Here is a 27,834-nt window from a genome sequence, read left to right on the forward strand (position 1 = left end):
GGAATTGAAAAATCTAGGTAATTATTTGAACAAATCTTTTTTCCTTCCTTCACCCCTCCTTCCTTTCGTTTCTTGTCTTCTATCACTTGGAGAACTTTGTTTCTGAGTCCATACCATGTACCAGGCGCTGCTCTGCATGCTGACAAGATCAACAAGACCCTTGCCCTTGTGGAGCTTATGTTGTACTGGCAGTGGAGGAGCAGGGAGAACAAGCAAAGAAATAAATACGATAAATCATATAGTTATAACCATTTAAAAAGATAACTAAAATCAGTGATATAATAGTTTGATGTAATAGAGAGTGACTAGATGGCATCTTTGTGTTGGGTGATGAGGAAAGTCTTCTCTGATGGAGTGATAACGAAGTTATGAGGCAGCCATGGGAAGAAGGGAAGAAGGGGAGTCCAGAGAAGGCAAACAGGTGATGGCCAGTCCTTCTGGTGGAAAAGAAGATAATTGAGGCTGGAGTATAGTGATCAGCAGGGTATTGACTGCTTATAAATATAAAATCATATATTATACTTTTCTTTTATAATTTAGATTACCAATTGGGAAACATAAATAGCTACTAGTTATGTAAACTTTCTTTCTCAGCTATATTGGAAAGAGCATGCACTTTGGAGTCAGAAAATCAATACTTTGAATCTTGGTTTAGCACCTTGTAGCTGGGTGGTGTCATCTGAGCCTGTCCTCTCATCTTTCAAATGTGGACAATGTTATTTAGTTTTCAGAATTCTTGTAAAGCTCCTAACATAGTGTCTGGCACATAATAATCATTCACACTGCAGCTATTAATTTTCTAACATTTGTATGTTCTTATGCTTGAAGAGTGACAAAGATAGGACCTAATCCATTCACATATGCAGCTTCTCATTCACTCCCTAGAGAGTTGTTGATCATCCACTAATTGACAACTACTGTGGCAAAGTCTTAGTTGTGATTTCTTGCTTTAGCAGGTTTGGAGATGACAAGAGTCAGGGCAGAGGGATGATCAGGAGCAGGGTGCCTCGTCTAATCTATGAGCAGGGTTTGGAACATTAGCAACACAAGGATGGGAAGATTGAAGATAAAACCTGATGGGTATTTTTCCTTATATATATATATGTGTGTGTGTGTGTGTGTGTGTGTGTGTATGTGAACACATATATATGTGTTCTACATACATATATATATGTAGGTAGAAAAATAATGTGGGTGTGATTCCCGGATTATTGTAGGAGAACATGTTTCTAAGTTATTGGATCACATTTGGCACTAAATAATTCCTCCTTTGGCTCAATGTTCTCCCTCCAAACATTCAGTCAAAGTGAAGAGGGTTTAGAAGCAGACAAGTGGAAATGATATATGTTACCATTAAGAATGGTGCTGAATAAGATGTGCATTTAGAGACAGCTATGAGAAGAGGGCAGGAAGCAAGGAGGAATATCAAAGAGGATTTTACTATTAATATAATAAAATGTTACCTGTCTCCTGACACATCACCTCCCAGACAAGTTTTATTTTTAGAATGACAAAAAACACTATAGAAGTGTTGGGTAAATTATGTTAATTATTGGAATATCTTCATAAATCTCCAAATGGCCTTCCTCTATATTACGTACCTGTGCTTTTCAGGTGGAATTTGTGAATCGAATGTGATATTCTGCTTTTCATTTTCTCTGAACTGCTTCTTCTTTTCAATGTTGCTGAAATAAAAATGATTCTGCTCATGTGGCTAGACATGCTAAGAATATAGGACAGGTTTTGTTACATTTTTCTTCCTTTAGATAGAATCTATTTTAGCTTGAATCAAGGGTCACAGAATAAAACTAATCAAGAAAATAGAGAAACACATGTCTCTTTCCTCTGGTGGTAGAAGTTGAATTCCCTCTGGCTTTGCTTCCACCTCTCTACTCTGTCCCTTCTCCCCAGGCACCTTTGTGAGCTCAGTCCCTGCCCTCCTCTTCTCTCACAGTACCAAGACCCAGATGCATTTACCCTTCCTCAGTTTCAATAGCCATCTCTATATTAATGCTTCCCACTTCTATATCTCTGGACAACAATTTGCTCCTAATATTCAGACCCATATATTCAAATCTTTTTGACTTCTCCACTTGACCTTTTGCAGATGGCTCAAAGTAAAATCATTTTCTCACTCAAACCTATTTCTTTATTCCCATTTCACCCAATAGTAATATTCTTCACCTACTTAGTCATCCCACAAGCCTAGAAACTATCATTTATTCTTCACTCTCCATTAACTTTCACCATCTCTCAATTAGCAAGTCCTGTCAATACCGTCTTCTTAATTTCTTGCAAATCTGTTCTCCACTCTCTATCTGCATTGTAACCACTGCCTCATTTCAGACAATTGGCATAACTCACTTCAAATACTGTATAGCTTATATATGGTCTCCCTTCTTCCATTTTTGTCCTCCCCACCAATTATCTACACAGCTACCGTGGTGATCTTTCCAAACATGAATTGGGCTTTGTCACTTCTCTACTTAAAATCCTCCAAAGACTCATCACTGTCTTCAAGTTAAAACCCAAACTTGTTAGCATGGTGTGAGAGGTCCCTCCAGGTGTGGTCCTTAGTAAATGAAGGCAGCTCCTGATTGTCAATCTTCCTGCCAGTTTTTCTTTCTCCCTCTCTGCCCCCTCCCCACCTACGCATACACTCTGAGCTCAAACTGTTACTGGACCAAATGCAAGTCACTTCTTGGCAAGTTAAATCAGATTGCACCAGAAGTAGTTGACTCACAGAGCAGAAATTTTATTTGAAGCATATGACAAGGAAAATGGAGACCACAGGGAATAATTTCACAAAGCCATGGCTCCCCAAGTGCGGGGAGGTGGGTACCTTTATTTGGAGCAAGGAATGAATATTCAAAGGGGAAGTTTCATCATCACATGTAGAGGTGGGTATAAGCTTGTACATGTGTAGTTTGAAATCGTGCTTTTACATACATTGCATGACCCAAAAATGGCTTCTTTGCCCTTCCCAGAGGAGGAGAATTTATGATGTTAATGAGGGCAGGTTACTTTAGTACAAATTGTGGCCGATCTGTGCAGGTGTCAGTCTTGTGGTGGTGGTCTGGGTCAGTCTGGTTGGTCTGGTTCCAGGGTGGTTGTCGCTTAGAGCTTCTTCCTGGAACATAGCTGAAACTGCATGAGCTCAAGACCCCACGGTGTTAGATAAAGGAACATCTGCACCTTTCAAGAAGACAAGAGAATTAGGTCAAACACAAAAAGGTTAAAGTTTAGATAAGACAAGAGAAGCAGGTTAGAGTCCATGGCTGGTGACAAAACTACATGATACTTTGGCATTTGCTGGAATCTGCCATTGCTTTCTTACATCTATTATTTATACCTGTATAGTTGCTACTGCTTCTACCTCCATTTGACTCACTCACCTTTCTTTTTCATTCTTCAATGTAGATGTCAGCTCCTCCAGAAAGCCTTCCTTGATTTTCTAAAACTAGAATTAGATGTCTTTATGTTTTCCTTAGCAACACAGCAGCCAGTGACAGTCACTAGTGTGACCTATCACATTCTAGTGTAACTCCTGGATGGTCTGTCCTCCCACATGAACTCTCCCTCCCCCATTAGAGGATGAGAAGTTCAATTCATAGTGACTATTTAACAAATCTGTTAAAAAAATAATTGAACACGTCTCCTTCACACAGAGATGTTGTTATGTAGCTTAATGATGCTATCTGGATGTGGATGTGGATTATCCTGTCTTTTTCTGACTACACAAATGAAGCATCTAATGAAGTGAGTAGCCTAACATACAGAAAGCTATTTTTTTCTTTTTAAAATTCATTTTTAAATGTTTACAAGGCTATTAGACATAATCATGACAGTTTTGAGAATTTTATTATAAAAATGATGTACATAATATGCACATACTTTTTAGTTTTGAGTAAAGAAACCTCATCATATTCTATGATTGCAACTATGTTCATTATTCACAAGACAATTATCAATAAATTGTTTTTTATGAATAAATTCATTCTTCACCCATAGGAATGAATCTTTTCTTTTTATATTTAAATGTTAGTATAATCAATCAATGTACTGGAAATCAGAGATTTAAAAAAATATTTTTTCTATTGAAATAAGGGGAAGAAATTAGAAAATATTCTAAAATGTGTTTTCTAGAAAAAAATTCTTAAACTAGGGAATGAGTCTTCTCCCAAATCCTAATTCTTGAGACTATCTCTCCATTACATAACGATTCAGAAGATTTTAGGGAAGTACTCTTTTGTTGGTATGAGACCAAGACTAGTCTATTGCTCCGACCTACACTAGATGTTGATTAGTTGGCTTAAGAACACCAGTGAGAAAGGTGCAAAATTGAATGTACGGAACCAAGTTTAAAATTATTTCTAAAAATCAAATCTGATGTTATAGTAGAATGAAAGCCTTCACACACAGAGAGAGAAAGAGTCTATGAAATGGAGATTAAAAGAGCACAGTGAAAAAAAAAGAAACCAAGATAAAAATAGTGAAAGGGGAAATAAATTTTAACAGCAGGATATGACATGACATGACATGAAAAAAAAAAGAATTAAAGTGTAGAAGGACAGGTGGGAGAACTAAAAGTCGAAATTAATGACAAAAAATAAAACGTCTGCCTACAGAAAACTGAAAAGAAAATATAAAGGAGAGCAAAAGGATCTTCCAATTATAAATTTAAGTTTCAATGCCCCAAAATTGCTATATTTTAAGAATGTCAGGAGAGTATTTCTTACATTGCATTATTCTTTTAATTTCCTTAAATTTAGAAGTATGTATAAGATTCTTCACTTTGACAACAATTTTGAGGCACACAGAAAATTAGTGTATCATTAATGCAGGTTCTCCTGCTGGTTGGGCAGGCACATTAGGGTACTTCATATCATGTGAATCCTTAACAGCTGAGCTGTGACATTTTCAACCGAGCAGGTTTTTACTTATTTCTTTAAAGTTTTTTTTCTTTTTAATGTACTTGCTCCCTCCTAAAATGTTATCTGAGCACCTGGAAGCCAAATAATTAAGATTGTCCCAAAGGTGACAATAAAATAAGGGTGCACAGCTCTCTTTTAAGTAAAATGTTTTTGCTTTACTCTCTAACCTCCAGCATCTCAGGAGTGTAACACTCAACAGTAGCTACTTTTTTCTTTTTTTAGTGCCTTGTTTCTGAGTCTGTTACTGATATGTGCATATTTCAGATTTATGCCAAATATGTAAAGGCAGGTTATAATAAGATAAATAAAAATATAAATATTAACCTGGAACATTAAAAAAGTAAGCTTCATAGAGCTATCTTAATAGCAGTTGATAACGTCCAAAATATAAACCAGAGAATCTACCCCACCCCCCACAAACTAACAATGTAGCGATATAACATTCTTATCTGGCAAAGCGATTACAAAGTTCATGCAAAAGAAACATAAGCAAACACATAACTGTGGAGCCAAAGCAAACGTGAAAAAATATTAATTTCTTAGGTTTAAAAGCTTTTAAGGCATCTCAACACATACTTGTTAAGATTTTGCTATTTTGAAGGTGCTGTGCTAGAAAGATAAGCCACAGGGAGAGAAATGCATTAGTTAATCATATAACAGGCCAGAAGATAATAAACACTACAAGCAAAATACAACAGGTATGAAGGGTTCAAAAGAAGAAGGCATCATAACTAGCTGGGAGAATCAGGAAATCTCATCGAGGATATGTCATCTGAGACAGGTCTGGAAGGGTGGGCAGGATTTGGAAGGCAGAGACATAGGATATGATTCTTCTATTTCCACTGTAATTCTTCAGGTTTAGGGACTCAGCCTATTTTATCAGATAGTACCTTTTTGCCGATTTCTTCTTGCATTTCTAACTTTCTGTATCAACCCTCCACTACACGACCTCACTGAGAAATAATCACGTCAAATTAATCACTGTCTTCTGAATAAACCAAACATTTTTTAAAATCACTTTGCCTCTTCTCATACTATTCTCTCTGCTTGCTCACTGCTTTCTTCCCTTCCCTTAAGTGAGTTGCAAACAAGTACAGAATGCTTAGTTCATTTTCAATGTCTTTCTTGACTCCTCCATGAATTAGTGTGCTATCTCATAGGTATTTCCCAAACTTTTTGTATGTGGTCTGATTACTGTGTCTCCTGTTGTATCACCTCATTTATAAGTTTGTTACTATGAGATCCCTAAGGGCATGGGCGATAATAAAATCTCTGTATCCTCAGGCCCAGTGCCTCTCGGATGGTAAGCATTCAGTGTCTGTATATATATACCCTGATGAAATCAGTTGTTGGTGGAAGAACGGTAGGCACAAATAGAACCACGGCTTGTACAGCAAGGTTCACGTGAGTAGAGGTTGATACTGAAGAACAGACTCTGGATTCTCGGGTTCACCTCTTCCTCTGACTGTGTGGACCACTAATCGGAGCACACGGAAGGTTAAGCCCAGGCAGCCTGGAAGCCCACATCGCTACCAGTAGCAGCGGCAGTAATTTACTGGTATATAATCCTCCACGCGTTTCAATGTGCTTTCCCAGCCATCATCTAAATGTTTCTCTTCAGCGGCCTAAAGTGGCCCTTAATTCTCTTCCAGAATCAGGGAAACACCTCCCTTTCTTTCAGATGGTGAGGCAAAAACAGGGACTTTCCTGGGGCTGGGAGCGGGGATTCCCTCTCCAGGAACGTGCATTTTTCGCCCCGCCTACTCGAGCTGAAGGCTACCAAAGCAAAGGAGCTCGGGGCACCTTGGAACACTCCAAGCATCCTAGATCCCCCTCCTCCCAGAAATGGGTCTGGAGCCCGGGAATCCGCTAATTAAGCTCGCCCCCATTGGTTGTCCCCAAGGCACCTCCATGCCGTCACCGTGTTATGCTAATGAGGGGGAGTCTCATTGGCCCGGCCTCCGGTGGCCGCGCCGACGGGCTCCTGCGGGGAGAGCCGGGTGGGCTGCGTCTGGGACCAAAGCCCACCGGCTCCTGGCGCGGGCCCTGGGCTGTGCCGGGTGCACGCCCGCCCGGGGGAGCTGCAGCGGGAGGCTGCCCTTGGAGGAGGATCTTGACCTGCCTTTCAGGAAGGTGCTTCCCCAGCACGCCGCGCGCACTCCCACCCCCTCCCCTCTTTCTAGGCATCGCGCGGCTTTTTTCGGCCAAGTAACTTTTGCATTCCCGCCTCCCCCAAGTCCTGGGGACCAGAGGCGGTGCCGAGCCTGGGGGCGGTTCCTTGGCAGCGTTGAATCTTGCCAGAGCCAGACTTTTGCTCCTGGGCTAGCTTTGCATCATCCCCATCACACCCTCAGGAGAAAGGAGCCAGCCCCCTTTCAGCCTCAGCTTCCGGCTCAAAGCAGACCCCCTCCCCCTATCCCAGGCCCCGTCCCCTTCTCCTGTCCCTCTGTCGGCCACAGCATTTTTTTAGTCCTCTCCCTCTACTCCGCAATATTTTCTTTCTTTCTGCCTCCTCTCCTCCATTTGTTGTTTTGTGTGTCCCACTCTTTGAGGAAGGATGGTTGATTTGGAGAGCGAAGTGCCCCCTCTGCCTCCCAGGTACAGGTTTCGGGATTTGCTGCTAGGGGACCAAGGATGGCAAAACGACGACAGGTGAGTGGTGTGGTGCAGTGCTGTTCCGTAAATACAGCTGAAAAAGAGACAGAGATGGAGAGGCTCCAGGGGGGTTAGGAGGGATAGGAGGGAAGGGAGCCAGAGACTGGGGGAGGGAGTAAAGAGGCTCCTGGCTATGTCTCTCCATTTTGACTCTATAGAGCAATTGCTATAGACAAGGAACTCTTTCCCTTTTTCACTTTCTTATTCTTGCAGTGTATTTATTTGGTGCTTATTCTTTTGTCTATCTGTGCTTCCCTAGGGTGTGTGTAAGGCTGGTATGAGAAGTGCAATACGTCCAAATGGCACGCAATATCAGTGCCAAACAATTTTCTTTTTTTTTTCCTTTAGGTGTTGTTAATCAAATTCGAAAATGTATCCAAGTTGACTGAAAAAGCACATTAGAAACTTAAAATCTCCTGCACCTATTTACTTGCTCCTGGTCAGTGCTATCTTGACCTGCCACTGGGGATTTTATGCTCTTTAAACATTTGGAGTTGCAGGTAGACAATTGGTTTATATATGTAACAGGTAGTTAGTGAAAATGACAATGTTTGCAATTGAAAATACCCACTTGGAACAGATCACTGTGACTTCTATGAATAATGATGTTTGTATAGCATGATCCAACCTTTTCACGATTAATATATTTTTAACCTAGTTAATATATATGTCACAAAATTAAAACTAAGTTTCAAAACTAGAATATTCGTTTTTAGCAAAATATTCCTCATGTGTTTTAACTATAGCATCACTGCTTTGCCTAACTTTTGAAATTCCTCCTGCTGTCTCTGTCTCATTTAAAAGCACTTTTTATGTTTCATTGAATTTCGTATTTTCTGGAATTGTCATTTCATGTATCGCATGCCACATTTCCTTATTTTTAAATAATATATGTATACTAACTAGGCTCTCAACTCAACTGAAATGTTTCCTTGAAGTTCAGTTTGGTATTGATGTTCTGTTTTAATACGTAAAAGATCCATTATTGGTCCAGTTCAAAATCTCCTCCCCATTCACCACTGGGCAATACCTTCCTTCTTTTCCCCACCGTCTCAGCTCCGAATACCAACTCCTGTCCCTACACACAAGGGATTTTGTCTTGGGCATCAATTATGGCCTTCTTCTTTGGTCTCATATTAGTAATTTAAAGGGATATGGATGTTTTGTAGAGGATAATATTTCAATTCAATGTCTTCTTTTTAGGCAAAAACATATATATTGGTTAAAAATTAAAAGAACAAATACCAATTTACTAGTGTGCGTGGTAAGTAAGGTGTTCTGGTTGACTGAAGATAAAGAAAAGACTATTTCAACAAATTTGCAATGCTAGTTGACATTTAGATAAACTGTATTAGGCTAGTTAAATGGCTTATCAAGTGAAACACAGTGATCATAGCGATTGAATCTATATTTGTTACTTCAGGACCTCAGGATCATCATGTAGAATAGAAATCCTCATTGTGGAAAGTGTGAGGCAGGCTGAATACATAGAGGATATATTTTGGACTTGATGGTGGTAGCATGGTTTGTTTTTAATATTGAATCTAAGATATTAATTGTTCATGTGGTTGCCCTCATTTTTCTAAGGATGCTGAAGATATATTTCAGTAATTAAGAATTTTGGTTATTCGAATACTCTCTAAATAAGTCACTGCTATATTAATAAAAGTTTTGTATATTTATTTAAACTATCTATTATGATAAAATTTTATGCTAGCCCAACTTTAACTTAAAAATTAGGCAAATTTACTATTAAAATGCAGCATTAAACATTTCAAAAATTGTTTCTCCATTTTTAAAGATTTGACTAATTTGGTGGCTTTATGAAAACTTAATATTTAGTTTTGGTTCCATTTGTTGCCCATCTTTGAAGATAAGATCCTTTGATTAATAGGGACCCAGGCTTCAATCCTTTGCTTATTTATTCACTAGCTGAGTGGCCTTGGGCAAGTCGTTCAGCCATTATGAGATTCAATAATCTTGTTTCTGTAAGGTACAAGACTAACACACTAAGTTGTTTGTTGGCACTAAGCACTGGTTAGTGCTATATGTTAACTACGCTGTATGTTATATGTGTGTGTGTGTAAGCAAATATATTAACCTGTGCTATATGTTATCTCAGTCAATTCTCATACAATCTTTGAATAGTGGGTAATTATTTTAAGGACTAGGAAACTAAGTTTCTGGGAAATTAAATACTTGTCTTGGTAATATATTTTATAAGTGTATAGATGACACTTGAGCTTAAGTTCTTTGTGACTCAAATTCTTCAAGAAGCTTGTAAGTTCTTTCCACTCAATTAATTTGAATTTCTAAGGATAATTTTATAGTGTCTAGCATAGTTTAGGTGCTCATTAAATGTTAGTTCCCTTCTTCACTTCTGATTTGCAGTTTGCAATTCTTTTTTATTTTTCTTCGGAACCCTAAACTAACACGCAGGAAGGAAAGTCCTATCTTTTGTCTTTAATGTGGTCACAAATTTCTCTTTGCAATTAATTCTGAGTAGCAATCTCAGTTATCTCCGTGGACTCATTTCCTAGAGTTGAGAAGGAAGCACTCTTTCATATGGGAATAGGTAGACAGTTTCAACCAACAGATACCTTTAGTGCTCGGCCCATATTCCCTAGGCTGTTTTCTATGAATACCCTCTGCCTGAGGTTTTCTGTTTTTTTTTTTGTTTTCTCCCTGGCCTTAAGAGCATACCAGGCCCACTTGGAGAGCAAGCCAGAAGTGCCACTGAGTAAAAAGGGATTTGTTAGATGAATACCTTAGCTTCCTCGCTCCGTGTTTGGGGTAATTCTGAAGCGTGTTCTACACTGTCCAGTGGGACTGAGCTCCCGTTGCCCAGAGTGGTAACTGACTTGATATTGCAAGCTTTATTGGCTTCCTTCCCCCTTCTTGCCTACTGGTATTTTCTGGATCATTTCCCAAATAAACTACTTAGGCTGCAATCCTAATTTCGAGGTCTGCTTCTGGGGGAATCGGAGCCCAGATAGGTATCTTTTGATCTAGGGTCACAGCCTAGAAATGATGGGGGAATTAGATGATGGGAAAGTAGATACTTTCTACCTTGCTCTTCATTTTAAAATTTTAAATTCAATATTAATAGAGCCTGGTTGATTGGCATGTGAAAATGAGTGAGGCATAGAATCGATGTGTGAAGGTGTGTTGTTATAGACAGAATACTGGTGGGTTTATCGGGATACAGGAAGTGTGTACTCCACACCATAGATTTTCTGTGAATTTATATTTTACCACCTTTTGGTAGGGAAACATACACACAAACATAATGTACATGTAATATATATGTGTATATACATGATATATATGTAATATATCTGTATTCTATATGAAATATATATAATGCATATGTAATGTATATGTAATATATATATCAATGCCATCCTTACATAATCACCTCTCCTTCCTTTGTATTCTGATATCCTTTTCTGAGTAGGACGTAAGGGAACAGAGACACAGGAGTGCAGATAATTTAGCACGTGAATAACACTAGTTCTGGGAGCCATGAAATAAGTTTGAGAGTTGCTAAATGACAACACTGCTTATACCTTAGGGATGTCTGTTATATATATATGATGCACATTTATTTCTTTGCCATCTTGAGTAAAACTCAAAAATCTAACTCAAATTGTTCATATAATATTTCTTTAATGGTCCTTTATCCATTCAACTAATGATTGAATGTATGCTACTCTTCAGGGCCTCATTAAGTTAGGTTTTGGAAAGAATTTAGGAAAGAGTATGAAACAGTGCTTGGTCAGGAGGTGTTCACAGATACAATTAGAGGTGAACTTTGCCCCAGAACACTGACAGTATTGTTTGTGTTATGATGATGTCCTTGAAGAATTTCCATTTTAAGACTGTTGAGAAGATTGTGCACCATTTGTAGGTAGGATATTCAGTGTTTGCTTGAAAATAAGTTGCTGAAGTCACTATATTAGAGATGGCACAAAGTATTCAATATATTTTGAATCTAATATTTAGAATACTTAGTGTCTTCAAAGTTACTCTATGGTTGAATCTAACATGACGAGAGACTCATTTAACTGGTTTTATATGGGAGCCATTCTGTAATATGTAGAATTGTTGTAGTGTTAAAATCCATTATTTTCTGTTTTAATGTTTCTAAGATTCATAAAACAATAAAGATTTAGAATATTCTCCTGCAGTTAAAGATTGGTAAATTTCAGGTTTTAAATGCCTTCAGCCAGTTAGAACAGCCCTTCTCATCCTTCATCATGATTTGGTAATTTTGAAGTTTGGAACACACTACACTTGATATTGGATAAATTATCACAACTGTGGATAAATTACTGTTAATGGACAATTCTCAGTGTCAGTCATGCAGGAGTAGGCCATTTATTTAATTAACACCATTCTATTTTCAAATATCTATCAGTTTCAACTTCAGTAATTTTAAGTATTCTTTCATATTTTATAGGTGGCACTGAAAAGTAATGCAAGCAAGTCACCTAATGCATTGTTGTAACTGAAAACATAGAAGGATTTGAACAAAGAGTACAATTCAATCAATTAATAGTTTGAGTATTTATAAAATGAGGGAAATGTTTGGATAGCTTGTGGAGTATGTGTAATTTTAGATATCATACAATGCAAATATGTTACTTTATATAATCAAATTAAATTGGGGGAATGGGTTTTGGATTGGCATATGGCACATTTATGTAACTTACCAATTTTATCTCCCTTAATGAATTATATATTATTTTGAAAAGTAGTCATTTAGTGTAAATTTAATTCTGAGTTTGTAAATTCAGGTCAATAAATACATTTGTAAAATACTTTGTGTTATTAAAAAGAATAAAATGTTATTTTTACTGTTTAATTATATAGTGGAATCAACCATGCATTTGCAAGATCTATAAAAATGATTTAAGTGTTTATTGTTAGGGGCCAGCTCCGTGGCTTAGCGGTTAAGTGTGCGCGCTCCAGTACTGATGACCCGGGTTTGGATCCCGGGCGCGCACCGACGCACCGCTTCTCCGGCCATGCTGAGGCCATGTCCCACATACAGCAACTAGAAGGATGTGCAACTATGACATACAACTATCTACTGGGGCTTTGGGGGAAAAAAGAAGGAAGAGGATTGGCAATAGATGTTAGCTTAGAGCTGGTCTTCCTCAGCAAAAAGAGAAGGATTAGCATGGATGTTAGCTCAGGGCTGATCTTCCTCACACACACACACAAAAAAAGTATTTATTGTTAGAGAATCCAGACAATGCTGTGTTTCTTAGCACTATCTATTATAGTGAGGGAAATCTCCATGAATAAAGCAAAAGAAAATTACCTACTACTGAAATAGGTAATGGTGCAAAAAATGAGTTTAGATATATATAGTATAATAAATAAAATGTGGAGAAAAATGTGTTGTTTAATAATTATTGTTTTTTAATAGTTACCAAGAATTCAGATATTAATATTTTGTGGAAAACCTGTATGATTCCTTCCTTTTGTCCTGGTCTTATAGATAAAATTGAAATGTAGCTTTTCAAATTACTTAGAATTTATTTTTAAAGTTTGATTCCATTTAACCACTCCCATATATCCACTTTCTGTATATGGTTATGCATTAGTAATACCTCTTCTGTGAGTATTACACTTTTAACTTTACAAAGTACCTCTGAATATAATAAATTTTGGATAAAGGGAGTTGGAATGTACTAATTTCATTTTCCGCATAAGGTATGTGACATTTTAAGGAGAGAGTAAACTTTCTACTAAACAGTTTCTCCTTTGCAGCTTCAGGTTAGTCTTGAGGGGGGAGTGCAAAAACTTTCTTCCAGGTGGATGACCAAGAAAATGATTTCAGTTAGCATAATTGTTTGATCAAAATCATGAACATACTTTTTTCCTTCTCTTTTAGTAATTTAACTCAACTTCTGCAAAAATAGATTTGGAAGGTAGGATGAGAAATAACACAAATGAAGTCTAAACACTTATAGTTTGGTCTTTATTATTGGTACAAAATAAAAATTGAACTAACAATACTTTTAGTTATAACATGTACCTGTAGCTAGATTTTATCTTTTTGCTGTTGTTAATAGTGAATGCAGTATTTTTATTGGCTTTTACAAATCATGTTCTTGTTTATTAAAATGTTTTATATGTTCATAAATCATTTTGTCATTGATGGTTTGTCTGTTTTATTAGTGTATTTATATATTGCCAATGTCGTTTTGCTTATGCACCATGCCTGTCTAAGTTACCTTTAGAAAATGAGACAAAAAGAAATATTTTTCACGGTGACATTGAACCGGTTGCTTTGTATATTTATAGTGTGAAATTAAATTAGCTTGACCTTTTCTGAGCAATATTTAATTCCTTCGACAAGATGTTTTAAAACTGCTTTCCCTAAGTTTTAAATTGGTGATTAAAATTTTCTCTGTAAAAGTAATCAAAACAATAGATAATGATCCAGAGAGATAATTACTTTTACTCTTTGACAATCCTTGACTAGATATGGGATTTTTTTTTTTTAGTGGGTCATAAAAAAACAATTCTTCTCACAAGGATCTTAATCATCAGGAGGCAATCAAGTTGCAGTTTAGGAGAAAATCACTTGGAGAACAGAGTGAGAAGAAAAGGTTGTATCTGGAGCACTGACAAAATCTCATCCTCAGTACAAATTCAAAATTGGTTGTGTGGAATTGTAGAAAATGAGATGTAAGTGAAGGTAGGGGATTGGAGTCCCTTCTCATATTGAGTGTAGTGCCCAGGTAGAGTAGATGTGGGGAAGCAGGACCAGAAACTTCTTTCTGGTAGACGTAGTGCTGGTATGTAAATTCTTAAATTTAAATCCTTCAAGTTGTACGTAAGTGACCAAACTTTATGAACAAACAAATTATAAAGACTGAACGTAGATATATATACTACTCTTGCAATTAAATAAAATATGGAACATTGTTAAATCTGTCAAACGTTTAATATAGTCCATATTACATATACCTAATATACGTTTATAAATAATGATTATTCTACTTCATTCTAATTAACATAGAAACCAAGAAATTTGCCACATATTACAATCACGAGCTTTACTTTGTCAGCCAAACCACATTATTAGTTTTCTTTTACCTAAAACAATCATTAATATTGACAGCTTTTCTAATATTATGTATGTCAGTGTAGTTTACTTAGTTATACACTCATATATTACAGAACAAAGGCTATGGTTTCTTAGGAGCTGAGGTTTCCTTGTATTCCCTGTATACAACCACCTCCTGCCCATCTCTCCAACGTAAAGCTTTGTTCATGCACATTTGGCCTCAAATTTGCCCCAGCGTGTGGGCACTGGATGACCTGGGGCCACTGTGATATTTGATTTCATATCTCTCATGTAGAAGAGTGACCATGTACATGCTTACAGCAGATAAATAAAAACCCAGGCTCTGTGTAGTCAAGAAAACACTGTGAAGGGGCCTGCCCAGTGGCGTAGTGGTTAAGTTCGCACGTTCCGCTTTGGCGGACCGGGGTTCGCAGGTTCAAATCCCAGGTGCGGACAGATGCACCGCTCATCAAGCCGTGCTGTAGCGGTGTCCCACATACGAAATGGAGGAAGATGAGCAGAGATGTTAGCTCAGAGCCAATCTTCCTCACCAAAAAAAAAAAAAAAGAAAAGAAAGAAAGAGAACACTGTGAAAATGGCATTGGATCCTTAGTATCTGATCATCTGGAAGCAGAAGAATGGGTTAGAAATTCTGACCTTGATTCCTCAAGAACTAGATACAACTAGAACAAGCTGACTCTTAAAGAGAATCTAGGATGTAGTATAACGTCAAGGGAAGGAGGAACCAGTGCACATACTTGGACAAAATACATCATTTTTCTAAACTAATTCAGTGCACCAGTGGTATTAAATTTGTCTCCTTTGGCTGGGAAGTGGAGATGAGTTTGGAATTGGGAAATGGAGAAGTTAGATGCTAGAAAGGAGTAGAGAGAAAATGCTCCTGGGTGTGGGGGAGAAGAAGACCCCCAAAAAAGGGATACCAAGGACAGGGGGATCTCTCTCCACAATTTTGTCTTGATAGTATTTGTTTTCATCTTTTTTGACAAACAGAAGCAGTGAAGGAAAACAGGAACAGAATCCTTGACTGTCAAGCTTGGCTGGTCTATAGCGGACTGTGGCTGGCAGCAAGTCCCCAACTCTGTGACCCTTTCCTGTTTAGTCTTAACTGGTTCTGTCTTTGGAACTGTGGTTTAGTACTCTCAGCAGTTCTGCAATCATGCCACAGCTTTGAAGAGTGAGAAACATTTTCCTCTGTACATGAATTCCTAGAGCTCAGGGTTGTATTACTTCCAATTTTCACAGTATGTAAATTTGTGGAAGAAATGGACTTTGCGTACAAAGCCAAAAAAACAGTGAGTCTGAGAAACAAAGGACTGCTCATTCTTGGCTTTCTGGCACTGGACTTTGCACAGAATCATAATGATGAATTGTTATTACAAGGGTGCACTTAGCCCATCTTGTAAATCACTGGGTGAATAGGGATAAAAGCAGATTAACACATTTCAACCTCATTTAACTCCCTGTGGGAAAACTTGTAGATTGTCCACGTATTGCAAACAACCAGCTATTAACAACAGGGACCAGATGTGTGGTTTAATAATGGACAGCCTGCTGTCTCAGGTCTGTCAGAAATTGAAATACCACTCGATCTCCTGGGAATCAGATAAGGTGATCGGTAAGCTGCACAAGTACCAGCAAGGGGTGATGGCAACGACTTTGGTCATTGCCGCAGCACGTGGTGATCACTTTGGCAAATTACAGATGGAAGAGTTCAGTGTTTTGTTTCTATTTCTTGGCTCTCTCCTCACAAGAGTTCATGTGCTATTTCACCTATTTTTACTGAAAATACAGAAGATCAAGTGACAATGAATGATGATATTGAGTATGGTACCCATCATAAAGACAGTGAACATTTACCAAGAGCTTAATACCTATCACATGTTGTCCTACGCATGTTACATGTATTATTTCATTTCATCTTCACATTGGTGCTGAGGAATTCTATTATTTTTTCCTTTTTACAGATCAGTTACCTGAGGTACAGACGTATGTAACTTGTTCCAAGTTATATAATTATAAGAGGTAGAACCAGAATCTAAGTATTATGCCTACCAACTATATTTATAACATAAACAAATGTGGTTTAATGCTATTAAATAACACAAAGAACAAAATGCAAACAAATGTAAATGCTTTTGAAGGTAGCAAAATCACATAGCATCTGCATCCCTCTAGGCCAGTATTACAATGCTTACTCGAAAGGAAAGTTGTGGAATTTTCAAAGTAGGTAATATTTCCTGGGAGAAAATAATGTTTTTCCTCTAGATGTAGAGCATTGTTCTTTTGACAGATTGAAATAGGAAATTAGTAAAACAACTAAAGCAGAGATTCTATCTATTTACCATCTATCTATCTATCTATCTATCTATCTATCTATCTATCTATCTATCTATCTATCTAAATAAAACCAGAACGTATATGAATCTAAAAGACATCATATAAGATCATATAATTAACTCACCAAGACTCCTAAAATGTCCACTTTGGAAGCTTTGGCTGGGGTCATCCGTCTCCAATAGCTCTTTGTTACTTAAAGTCCATAACAATTATCTTTCTTTTAATATGGCTGGGTGTTCTTTGTTTTTTGTTGTTTTTTTTTCTCATGTTTCTCAGTAGAACTTTGGGGTTTCCTACTTATACTTCTACTTCCTAAGGTATTTGTACCTGTGTGAAATTCATTTTTCTCAACCATTGTACTGGTGATAATGAACCCTCTCTTGCGGAGACGTTATGAAGTTTAGATGTGGCCATGTGAATACTTGACTGGGCTTAACTCTTAGCCCTACCTGTTAGTATTTTTCACTTGTTCCGAAGAAGATTTGCAATGGTTCACATAAATACATGGGATAGTACAAAACAAATAGAAAATACAGAAGAACTAAAAGATAATAAGGGGGAAAAACCAACTCCGGTATAGAGTTGGTACATAATATGAATTCCGTGAGTTCCTATATAGTTACTGGAGATGGGCCACAAAGTTAGCTGGAGCAAAGAAGAAGACATGATCAGTCACATAAGATGAGAAATAAACTAGTAGTTCAGGAGAAGTACAGCTTTCCTTGGTGTTCAAATTGAAAGGACATTGCTCCCATGGATCTTCGGTTAGTGTACAACATTCTCAACCTCTCTCCTATCATAAAAGAGTAGCAAGTTTCATAAAACTTTTATAACATTCTCACTGCCAGGTGCTGATATAACTAGAAAGAATTACTCACTTAAAGTAGATATACAGGACACACATAAATGTATTTCAGATATATCTTGTAGGACAAAAAAAGGAACACCTGAAGTTACTGATAGATTATGAGTCTTTCATGTAATTTTCCCACAAAAACTTTTTTTAATATAGGTGGCTTTGATTAATTAAGAATGCAAAGACTTTAGAGTTATATTCTTTGTCAAGAACCTAAAGTGTAAATGTAGTCAAAGGCAAGGATGGCCATTTCTTTATGGATGGTCTACAAGGATTCTAACAAAAACACATGCCTGAATTGTAGTTATTCTCACCTCACACATATTAGATTCATTCATTTATTTTCCTTTCCTACAAATGCCTAAAGTAAATATCATACAATTGAACATTCTATTAAGACTTTGTAATTATCCTGAATTTAGTTATTTGTATAGCCTTATATATCTCTATATGCATAGATAGAGATATATATTAAGCACATAGTTATTATAGCAGACTTCTGGTTGCTAAGTAATTGACATAATATAAATAGCCTCAAACTAGAATATCTTTTGAATTTATCCATCACCACCAATATCACTATAATCCTCCAAATTCTCCATTTCAAAACTTTACAGTAGTTTTGTACTAATTTTTAAGCTTACTTTCCTAGTTAGTTCTTGATCTTCATCTATTCGTTTTTAGTAGGATTTCATTTCTTTTTATGTAAATTAGTACAACACTTACTAGCAGGCTCCATTGTTGCAAGTCTGTTCTCTGCATTCCAGCTTCCACGGCCAACTCAAGCCCCATTCAACCTATGAATTTTCATGATAATCTTCTTGAACATGATTTTAACATATACTATTTATATTTTAAAACCTATGCTATGTCACTAATGCTTTTTATGTGAAATTTAAACTAGTCAGCTCAGTATCCAATGCTCTTCATTAATTGATTCCTTCATTAATTCTTCCTAAACTGCTATTTGAAATTTAATCACTGTAGTTATCCACGGAAATCACCCCTCACCTCACCTGCTGATATCTGCTTCATTGACTCTCCTTAGATCATACCATGATCTGAGGCTGTCTTGCATCTCTTCCTGTCCATGTCATCCCTTCCTTTGCGACAGGACCCAAAACCGGACACAGAGCCAGAGTTATTAATGAAATCTTTGAAATCACTCAGGCTATTCAGTATATTTTATTTATCATTATGTTGTTTGATAATTACTCTCATGTTATTTCAGGTATAACATAACTTTCTAGGGAAAAACTATGTCTTTACTTTACTTTGGATCCTCCTACATTATTTAACACAAGTGTTTTATACAAAGACCCCAAGAATTTTAATTCTGTAGTATAAGGAAGATATTTTTAAAAGAAAAAAATGTCACAGCTATGAATATATATGTGCACCACACATATGTATATATTACTATAATAAAAATAAGGGGTCATTTGAATTTGAGATTTTTTTCCCCCCTGGTAACAAAATAGTTTTTTAAAGCTCATTCTAAACCCAGGTATGGGAGTTTAAATTACTTGACTTGAAAGTGCCTTTCCCACATCTAGTTTAATATTCACAAGGAGCTCTCCTTTGGAAGTGGCAAAGCAGAATGTGCTTCAGTCCGTAATTCATACTGTGACAGTTCAAATGACTGTTAAAGTGAATTCTGAAATTTACATAAGGAGCTGCTCAGTGAAAGCCATCAATCTGCTTGGCAGCCAGCAGCGCCATTGTCCAAGGGACTTGTGGAGGTGTTGTGAAGACCAACTTGAGCTCACGCTCAGATGGGTAGTGGTAGTAATACTTACATAATTGGGACGAACCAAAAGAATTTTTTTTTTTTTGGTCTTAAATCCTGTCAAAAAATGTTTTTTTCTGGGCTGGCCCCATGGCTTGGCGGTTGAGTGCGCGCACTCTGCTGCTGGCGGCCGGGGTTCGGATCCCGGGCGCGCACCGACGCACCGCTTCTCCGGCCATGCTGGGGCCGCATCCCATATACAGCAACTGGAAGGCTGTGCAACTAGGACATATGGCTATCTGCTGGGACTTTGGGGGACAAAAATAAAAAATAAATAAAAATTATAAAAAAAACCTGTTTTTTCTCATTGAGGAACAGTGCTTGTAATAGTTTAGAGTGTGTTTAATTTTGAATGTTAGTGTGAATAGAATGATTCTCTCAAGGAATAAAAAAAAAAATTGTGAAATGTATCAGTGACAGTTATCTAAACAAGTTCCAAGTCTTTGAATAGGAGGTGGCACATTATTCTAAAACATGTATATTCCTATTATTATTCTGTTTACCAAGTCAGATTCTTACTCGTTTGTTTTTGTCACACAGAATGAGCACTTTTGATTTACCTTCACTCTCCTTTTCAGTATAAGAAAGAAACTTGTAATACATCTCTTTACACTTACAGCTTTACTACCTCATGGCAGGTAGAAGAGAGACAAACTCTAGTCACTTACATAAATATATAATTAAATGTGTGCTTAAAAAGAAGACTAATTAAAATGTTCATAAAGTTTCTCTGACTTGCTGATTCTATTCCTCCTATGACATATTCCAAGTAACATGTCCTTTTAGTAAACCCATATAATGAAGTGAGGGGGAAGTTCCTCGGTGCATCCAAAATTGTGTTCAAATTCAACTTATTCCCGGTCCCATCTGAGGTAGAGTGATGTATGAAAGGTACTTGAATGATATGATTCACACTATCCCTGAGCTTATATTGTGCTGGAGCCATAAGACGTACAAAATAACTATTATATAAACTAGAGCATGGTACAAGGAACAGTATTATGGGAGTATTAGAAAAAGCTTCTTGGAGAGTTCTGGAAAGAAAGTAAGTTTTATAGATTAGGATTCATGGATTAGAAATAAAGTAGTAAAGGCCAGCACAAAGGCACAGTGGGTCTTCCACAGAGCTTGCTAAAACAGGGCATGTTCTAGAAAAAATGTGGTAAGTAAACTAAATTGAAAACAGTATAGCATACATGAGGATCAATAATGGAAATTAGTAGTTTGGGGGGAAGACTGTAGGAGAACTTATATTGCCAAGTGAAAGAGTTTGATTTTTTTTTCTGTAGGCTGTGGGGAATTGTGTAAAGGTTTTGAATAAGGTAGTGGCATGATCAAAGTTGTAGCTTTAGTGGAATTATTATTTCAGAACTGTGTGGCATGGTCTGAAAGAGAAAGAGTGGGGAGATTCCTTAAGCTACTTTAATGGGCTAAAACGGGTAGAGCAGTGATGGTGAAAATGGCAAAAAAAAAAAATCTAATAAAAGCTTTGGAAGTGTCATTAACACACGAGAATGGGTTGGAGTGAAGAATATCCATGTCAGGAAATGAGAGGAAATGTGAAAAGAGGATTAATTTCTGTTAGTGTCCATCATGTTCATTCAATACAATTTGATATTAATCATTTGGATTATAAATTCTAGGGGGCAAAATTTCTAGTATCTAATCAATGTGCCTTGCAAACCTCTAAGAAAGGTGCTATTTAATATACTCATTTTTGTTATTGATCAAATTTAATTCGATTCAGCAAGCACTAGTTAAGTCCTGAGCATGAGTTGTGGTCTGTGCTATTGTCTCTGAAACCAAAAGATAAGATGTTCTCAACTTTTAGTTATCTCAGAAAGGGAAGAAGGACAAATAAACAAGTAATTATTGTATAGCACATTATATAAAAATAATATAAGTATGAACAAATTATGGAGCTATCACAGAGGGAAAACAGTTATGTGATGATATTATGTATGTAATATGTACACATAAAAGCGACTATATTGTATTTAAAACATTTTAAATTTATTGTTTTTGTATTCTTCACAACATGGATGGAAAGGTAAAGCAATCCCGTGTGCATTTTATAGATAGAAACTAACTGAAAATAATTTAAATGCCTGACAAAAATAGCAGAAATCCTCTATTGATTCTTTCAGTTGCAAATTGTAGAAAACTCAGCTAAGATAGCCTTAATAATTAATACACTCAGCAAAACAAGAAGTCTGGAACTAGAGTAGTTTCAGGGTTGACTTTAGAGCCCAGGATATTTCCATTTTCCCCTCGGCATCCCTTGACCTGTGTTACTCTATCTCCTAGCGCTGGTCCCCTTTGGTCCCTGAATGGCTGCTCTAGTTCCAGGTAGTACTGTATCACATACAGTGACAACGTCCAGAGGCAGAGAAAAGAACTGTCCTTGCTATGCCCTTCTGAAAAGTGAGAAAAGTCTTGCCAGAGGCATCCCAGCAGATTTACTCTCATGTGCTATTGGCTAGGGTTGATTTTGTGCCGTGGCCAAACCAAAGGGCGATGAGACCGCTATAAATGGCTTAGAAGAATTCCATTCAACCTCCGCGGCTGGAGGTGGACTCAGCCTCCTCTGAAGGACTTTACCACTTCGAGGTTGATGAACAAAATCAAGTGTGTTTATGGGAAAAAAATGTGTATGTGTTTGTGTTGGTGAGTGGATGAGGAGGGAGGGAGGTTCAGCAAGGGTAGGAAACCCATAATTCTAATTTCAAGTATAGTTTTAACTTAGAGTATAAATATTTAACCCTTTGATTGTTTTCCTTCACTTCTGAGCCGTTCTCAGAGGAAATTATAGTTTCAGCAGGTATCCTAAGTCTTCTCTTGATAAACAGAATGGCCCAATATATGAATGTTCTCAAATTCCCTTATGAAAATTATAATGCAATAAACACTGCACCAGCTTGTAACTGGGCTTTTTGGAAAATTGTAGGTCACTCTAAATTGTCCCTGTGATATGTTGATTAAGGAGTTTTGAGAATGCAAGCCTTCTTTTATCGAAATCAGCATTTAATCACACAGGTGTTGAGGAAGTTTTGGTATTTTCAGTGCTGGGCAGTAGATGATAAGGAAGGGAATACGTCTATAAGCTGTAGCTGAGGTGAACTCTTCTTTCCTGCCAGCTAACCTCAGAATATCAATTTAGAAGCAGAAACTTTGTTTGACCTAAAATTTAAAGTAGACCAACCATCAAGATTATGAGTGATGGAGCACTTGCTCACGCCAACCCCTCACGCGGAAGAGCATATCCTACAGTATCTAGAAGAGCAGCGAACGAGAGACTGAAGGTCCTGCCAGGCTGCGGGGGAAGCAGCAGGGCCGGGCTCCAGAGGAGGAGGAGAACGGTAGGCTTGGGGTTGTCTTTTAAAACCTGGCCTACATCCCAGTGACTACCGCACCATATCTCTTTCTTGTAACAAATCATTTGACAATTACAATTTATTCTGCTCGTTAATAAATGTAATATTATCTGGCAGTAGCATGCATCTGGTGATCACTTATGGCAGATGCAGGAACTTAATATAGTTCTTTTTTCCCCCTGCCTTTTTATATTTTTGCTGATTTGGCATATTTAAAATGGATTGTAAGAAGAAGGGCCATGACAAGTTAGAGTGTGGAAGAGGTAAAGCTTGACAAATAGTAGTAGACTTTGCTTTATGCCTTTTAATATCTACTTTAGCGTTTTGGTGTTTCCCAAAGTCTACAGGTGCATGCTGTTTTTAAAACAGCGACAGCTATAAAAAATGTTTACTTTGGTATTGGAATGAGGAAAGCAAGGGAAAGTCCGAGTTATTTTATTAAAAAAATAGCTTTTAGAAGGTTTTTGTAGGAGCACATCCTAGGTAATGCTTAGTAAAAATTGATTTAAAAATGGATATGCCTAAATTAAAGACCTCTTTTAATGAAATGGGACGAGTTTGATAGACTATAGAATCAATTACTGAGACGATGAATTAAAGGGACAGTTAGATCTATTCAAAACACGTATAGAGATCCCAGAATATCAGGAGCGTGTAAGGGTAGCCAAATATATATAATAAATGTCACAAATACACGTACTAATGTTGTATACTTTCATAACGAAAGGAAAAACTTTTATAAGTTTTAGTTTTAGAGCAGAAAAATGAGGCAAAATGTTATGTTTAAACTTATTAGAAAACTCAGTTGCTAATAACCCATTCAAATAATTTTATTCTGTTATTTTAAAAATCAAGTTTTGACCTTTAATCCTAATAATTCTAGACTATAAATAGTATGCTAAATAGTATTTTTGAGAACATTTTTTTAATATAGTCGTACATTTTAAGGTATAAAATTGTTAAAAGAACAGGTAAAATTCTTTAACTCTTTACACACATACATTTATTTTATAGGTAGTGACTTTGAGGATTATGTTTACACGAATGGAGTTATACCAGAGAAAATACAGTTTCGTCAACTACCGTTTCACTTAACATGTTGTTAAGTAGATCTACTTAAATCTGTTAAGTGAAATGTATCTTTAAGTAGATTCCTGAAACCAGATTATTTATGATTGTATAATATTCCATAATATGAATATATCATATTGTCATTAGACATTTAGGTTGCTTTCATGCTGATGCTTTGCATTCTTGCCTCTAAATATTTCTAGGCATCTCTAAGACCTTGCTGATGATTTTCCTAAAGTAAATTCCTAAATGTGGAATTACCATATCAATGAGTAAGAATATTTTCTGGCTTTTAATGTATATTTTCATATTGTACTCCAGAAATATGTTTCAGTTTCTATGTACAATAATTATTCCATGTATTATTGTTATTTGATAAAAATTAATTGGACCCCATAACTACACAGATTCTAGATCATTGTAAAACACAAGTTTATAACATGGTTGACTAGAGGGCACTATATTAGTCCTTTTTACTTTCCTTGTGCATTTTCCTTGTATCATTATATATTTGTATCATTGGCAAAACAAAAGCTAAAAAGAAAAAACAAGGAAATTGACACTCAGTGCATGTATTAGTAATAACAATAAAAGTTATTGCCTAAAAAAGTCACAAAATGCTTACAATAAGACAGTGTTTTTGTTTGCTAATAAAAATCTCTATTTTGCTGTGTGCTGGTAAGAAAAAAAAAAGGAAAAAGATGAATGAATGACACAGACCTTGCCCTCTAGGAAAAGCTAATGATGTAAATGAATAATATTCAGTTTTTAGTATTTCAAGTAAATCATCGCATTTGTGGCGCGTTACACCCGAGACAACAGGGCAACAGCTTTTGCTTTAAATGCTTTGTTTTCCTGCCTATTTAATCCTCGTTCGGATACTACCCCTGCAATATTGAACAGCAAAAGATACTGAACAGCCACTCCTTCTCGAAATGGCAGTATGATTTAATAATAATAAGAGAATGTGACCCCCACCCTGCCTCACTGACAGGAAAGATTTTTTAAAGTATTGATTATGATGATAGTAATTTCTCCACAGTGTCTTATCAAGGCAAGAATAAGGCAGGCTTTGAGCCAGAGAGCTCTACTGTTTTTGAAAGATGCATCCATTTTTCTCTGGAATGAATTAGATAGTTGGAAGCAATGGAGCATGTCAGTATGTCAAAATGGGGTAATCTGAGCTGTATTAGTTTTGTAGCGGACCTTTATTTTATTTTGTTTTTTATCATGTTACACTTATCTAGGCCATTGGATAGTCCATTTAATTCAAAAGCTAATATCAAAGAGCTGTGTGACATCTCGATGGGTTATTTGTGGCACTTTTTTTTCATGAAAACGGTAGATTAGAATTTAAGTGAAAAGTAAAATAAATAACTTTTCTGTATTGAATAGTTATATAACGTGTCTATAAATTGTTGTAATTAAAGCCTGCAGAGCTGAATCTTATAAGCATCCACCTAAATTAGGACTCTGAATTTAAAACATGATATTTAGCAATCTTAATTATGATATAGAATGTTAATAAATGATACTGTTTGGTGAATTGTGGCATTATGGTATGCAGTTAATTAAAAAAGAAAGGTCATACACTTGTAGTGTCACTATAGCGTAGGTATTGAGGGCATACACTCTTAACCAACTGTTACTGTTAGGTCGGGGTCCCTCCTCAGGCATTTAGTAACTATGTGGCCTTGACAATTCTTCAATCTCTGTTGTTATCAGTGTCCTCATCCTCAAAATGAGGATTATAGTTTTACTACCTCCGGGAGGTGAGGTAATCCGTGAAAAATCCTTAGCTCAGTACATGGTAATTATTACTGCTAAATAAATGTGAGTTGTTTTTGTTATTTTATTAGTCGTCTGTTAGAAAATTTAGGACACTTTGTCAGTCTTTGGAAGTCACCAATATGTTGTTACTTGATTTTTTTGTTATGATTTAGGATAATTATTTTTGAAAATACATTTTAAATATATGAAGTACCAGTTCTTAAAGTTTCATTTGAATTTTTCTGCATGTGGAATATTTCCTTTATTTCACTAAGTAGCTTTAAGAAAAGTCGAATCTTGATAGGAAAAGTTTATTGCTGTTTTTTGTTTCATACGCTTTGAGTTTATTTTAACAATACTATGGTGATTGTACTTTGGAGAGCCAAGCTCAAGATAAAGATTTCTTTCTCTCATTACTTAAAGACAACAAGGTTTTTTTCTCATGTGAGCACTTATTAAATACCACAGTTAAGAGATCAAAGAAGAGACCCATGAAGAATATATAGTTTGTAATGGTAAGATACAGTGGAAGAAATTGTAAAGTGTACCACTTAGGATTTTTAAAAAAATGTTTTCCCCAATTTTAATTTTAGTAGCTGACAAAACTGTTTTCCTCTGGCTGTGTATTTCTCTCTACTTGTCTTCCTAAGAACTCATGTCTCACAAGAGAAAAGGTGATTGGATTTTGGTTCTACCAATAGCAGGGTGAGAAGGGGACAATAATGGTAACAGAAATGAATACTAAAGCATTGTAAGAAATGTTATTCTTCTACCAACAAGGGAAATATATATTATTAATCAACTAGTATCAAAGCAATTTAAGCCCCCAAATGATTAAATTCTTAATATTACTAATAGTTTTAAAATGGTAAATCAACAGTTTAAAACTCCCATGAGGTTACACAAACCTAAAAAATGGGAAATCTGGTAGCAAGAAGAGAAATGAAGGGCTTGATTAATCTGGTTCTTATATAATTAAGAATTCAATAGAGATGAGATTTATGTGCTTTTAAAATAAATATTTATCTCTGGATTTATATGCATTTAAATATTATCCAAAAAGATGATGCCATTCTGAATATGCTAAAGATGTGAAAATAAATGTATGTATGTATTTAAAGTAGTGCAGAAAAGGTCCCATTACCTAGATTTAAAAAAATTTGAGTGTCATCAGTGTTATTGCCCCTATCAAAATATTGTTGATGGGATATAAACACTAAAGTAGTTGAAAGTATGAAGTGTATCTAACATTTTAAGTCTTAAACCTTTAGATGAGCTATTCCATTTTCATTCTGTGAATTACTAAAACTATGTCCAAGGAATTGACTTTATAAAGCTAATGGATGGGTGAATGAAAAATCTTTCTCTTTCATTAAAAAAAGAAAATAATTATTCTAACATAATTCCATACTTCTTATTGCTCTGTTATTCATAAGTTAGCAAATTAATTTTATGATATTTATAATGAACATTATTTTGAATTAGTTGGCTTCCTCTTGGCCGTAATAGATAGTTCAGTCATTTCCACTAAATAGGCCAATCAATTCCCTTCATTTGGACAATTTGCTTATTGGGGTAGGTAGAATGACAAAGGAAATTTGTTAGTATTCATTGTAGTTAAAGTGAATGTGCCTGGTCCAAATAATCAAAATAGAAATAAAATCTACGTTTAGAAAATCTGTAAAGACCTTTAGGTTTCTTCCCCTCTCTTCACAGTTTATTCATACAATACCTGTTATTTGATGTGCAAGTCCCGCCCTCTCTTTGAAGAAATAATTTGTGTCCATTTGACACAGAACGCTAATTCTCTTACCTTTCTGATTTCTGCCTTCCCCTTTCTCTCTTGAGCCTTATTCCTACTCTACCTTTTTTTGTACTTCTTATTTTATTTCCTATTTATAACTACTACTCCCTTGGGTTGTCCTTTTTCTTTATACTCT

General features: G+C 36.2%; 1 protein-coding gene across 3 annotated transcripts in view; it reads left to right on the plus strand.

The window, feature by feature from the left end:
- The first annotated feature begins 7,073 nt into the window (after positions 1-7,073).
- The window catches only part of KCNT2 (potassium sodium-activated channel subfamily T member 2), a 341,540-nt gene continuing 320,779 nt past the window's right edge, over positions 7,074-27,834 (plus strand). For all 3 annotated transcript variants that reach the window (XM_087424351.1, XM_014794147.2, XM_087424352.1), the window contains exon 1: positions 7,074-7,586. In XM_087424351.1, coding sequence (XP_087280477.1) covers positions 7,492-7,586 — 95 coding nt within the window. In that variant the 5' untranslated portion in view covers positions 7,074-7,491. The remainder of the gene's footprint in view (positions 7,587-27,834) is intronic.

Source organism: Ceratotherium simum, chromosome 36 (genome assembly GCF_057802395.1).
Source record: "Ceratotherium simum simum isolate JZ-2026a chromosome 36, ASM5780239v1, whole genome shotgun sequence".
Lineage (NCBI taxonomy): Eukaryota > Metazoa > Chordata > Mammalia > Perissodactyla > Rhinocerotidae > Ceratotherium > Ceratotherium simum.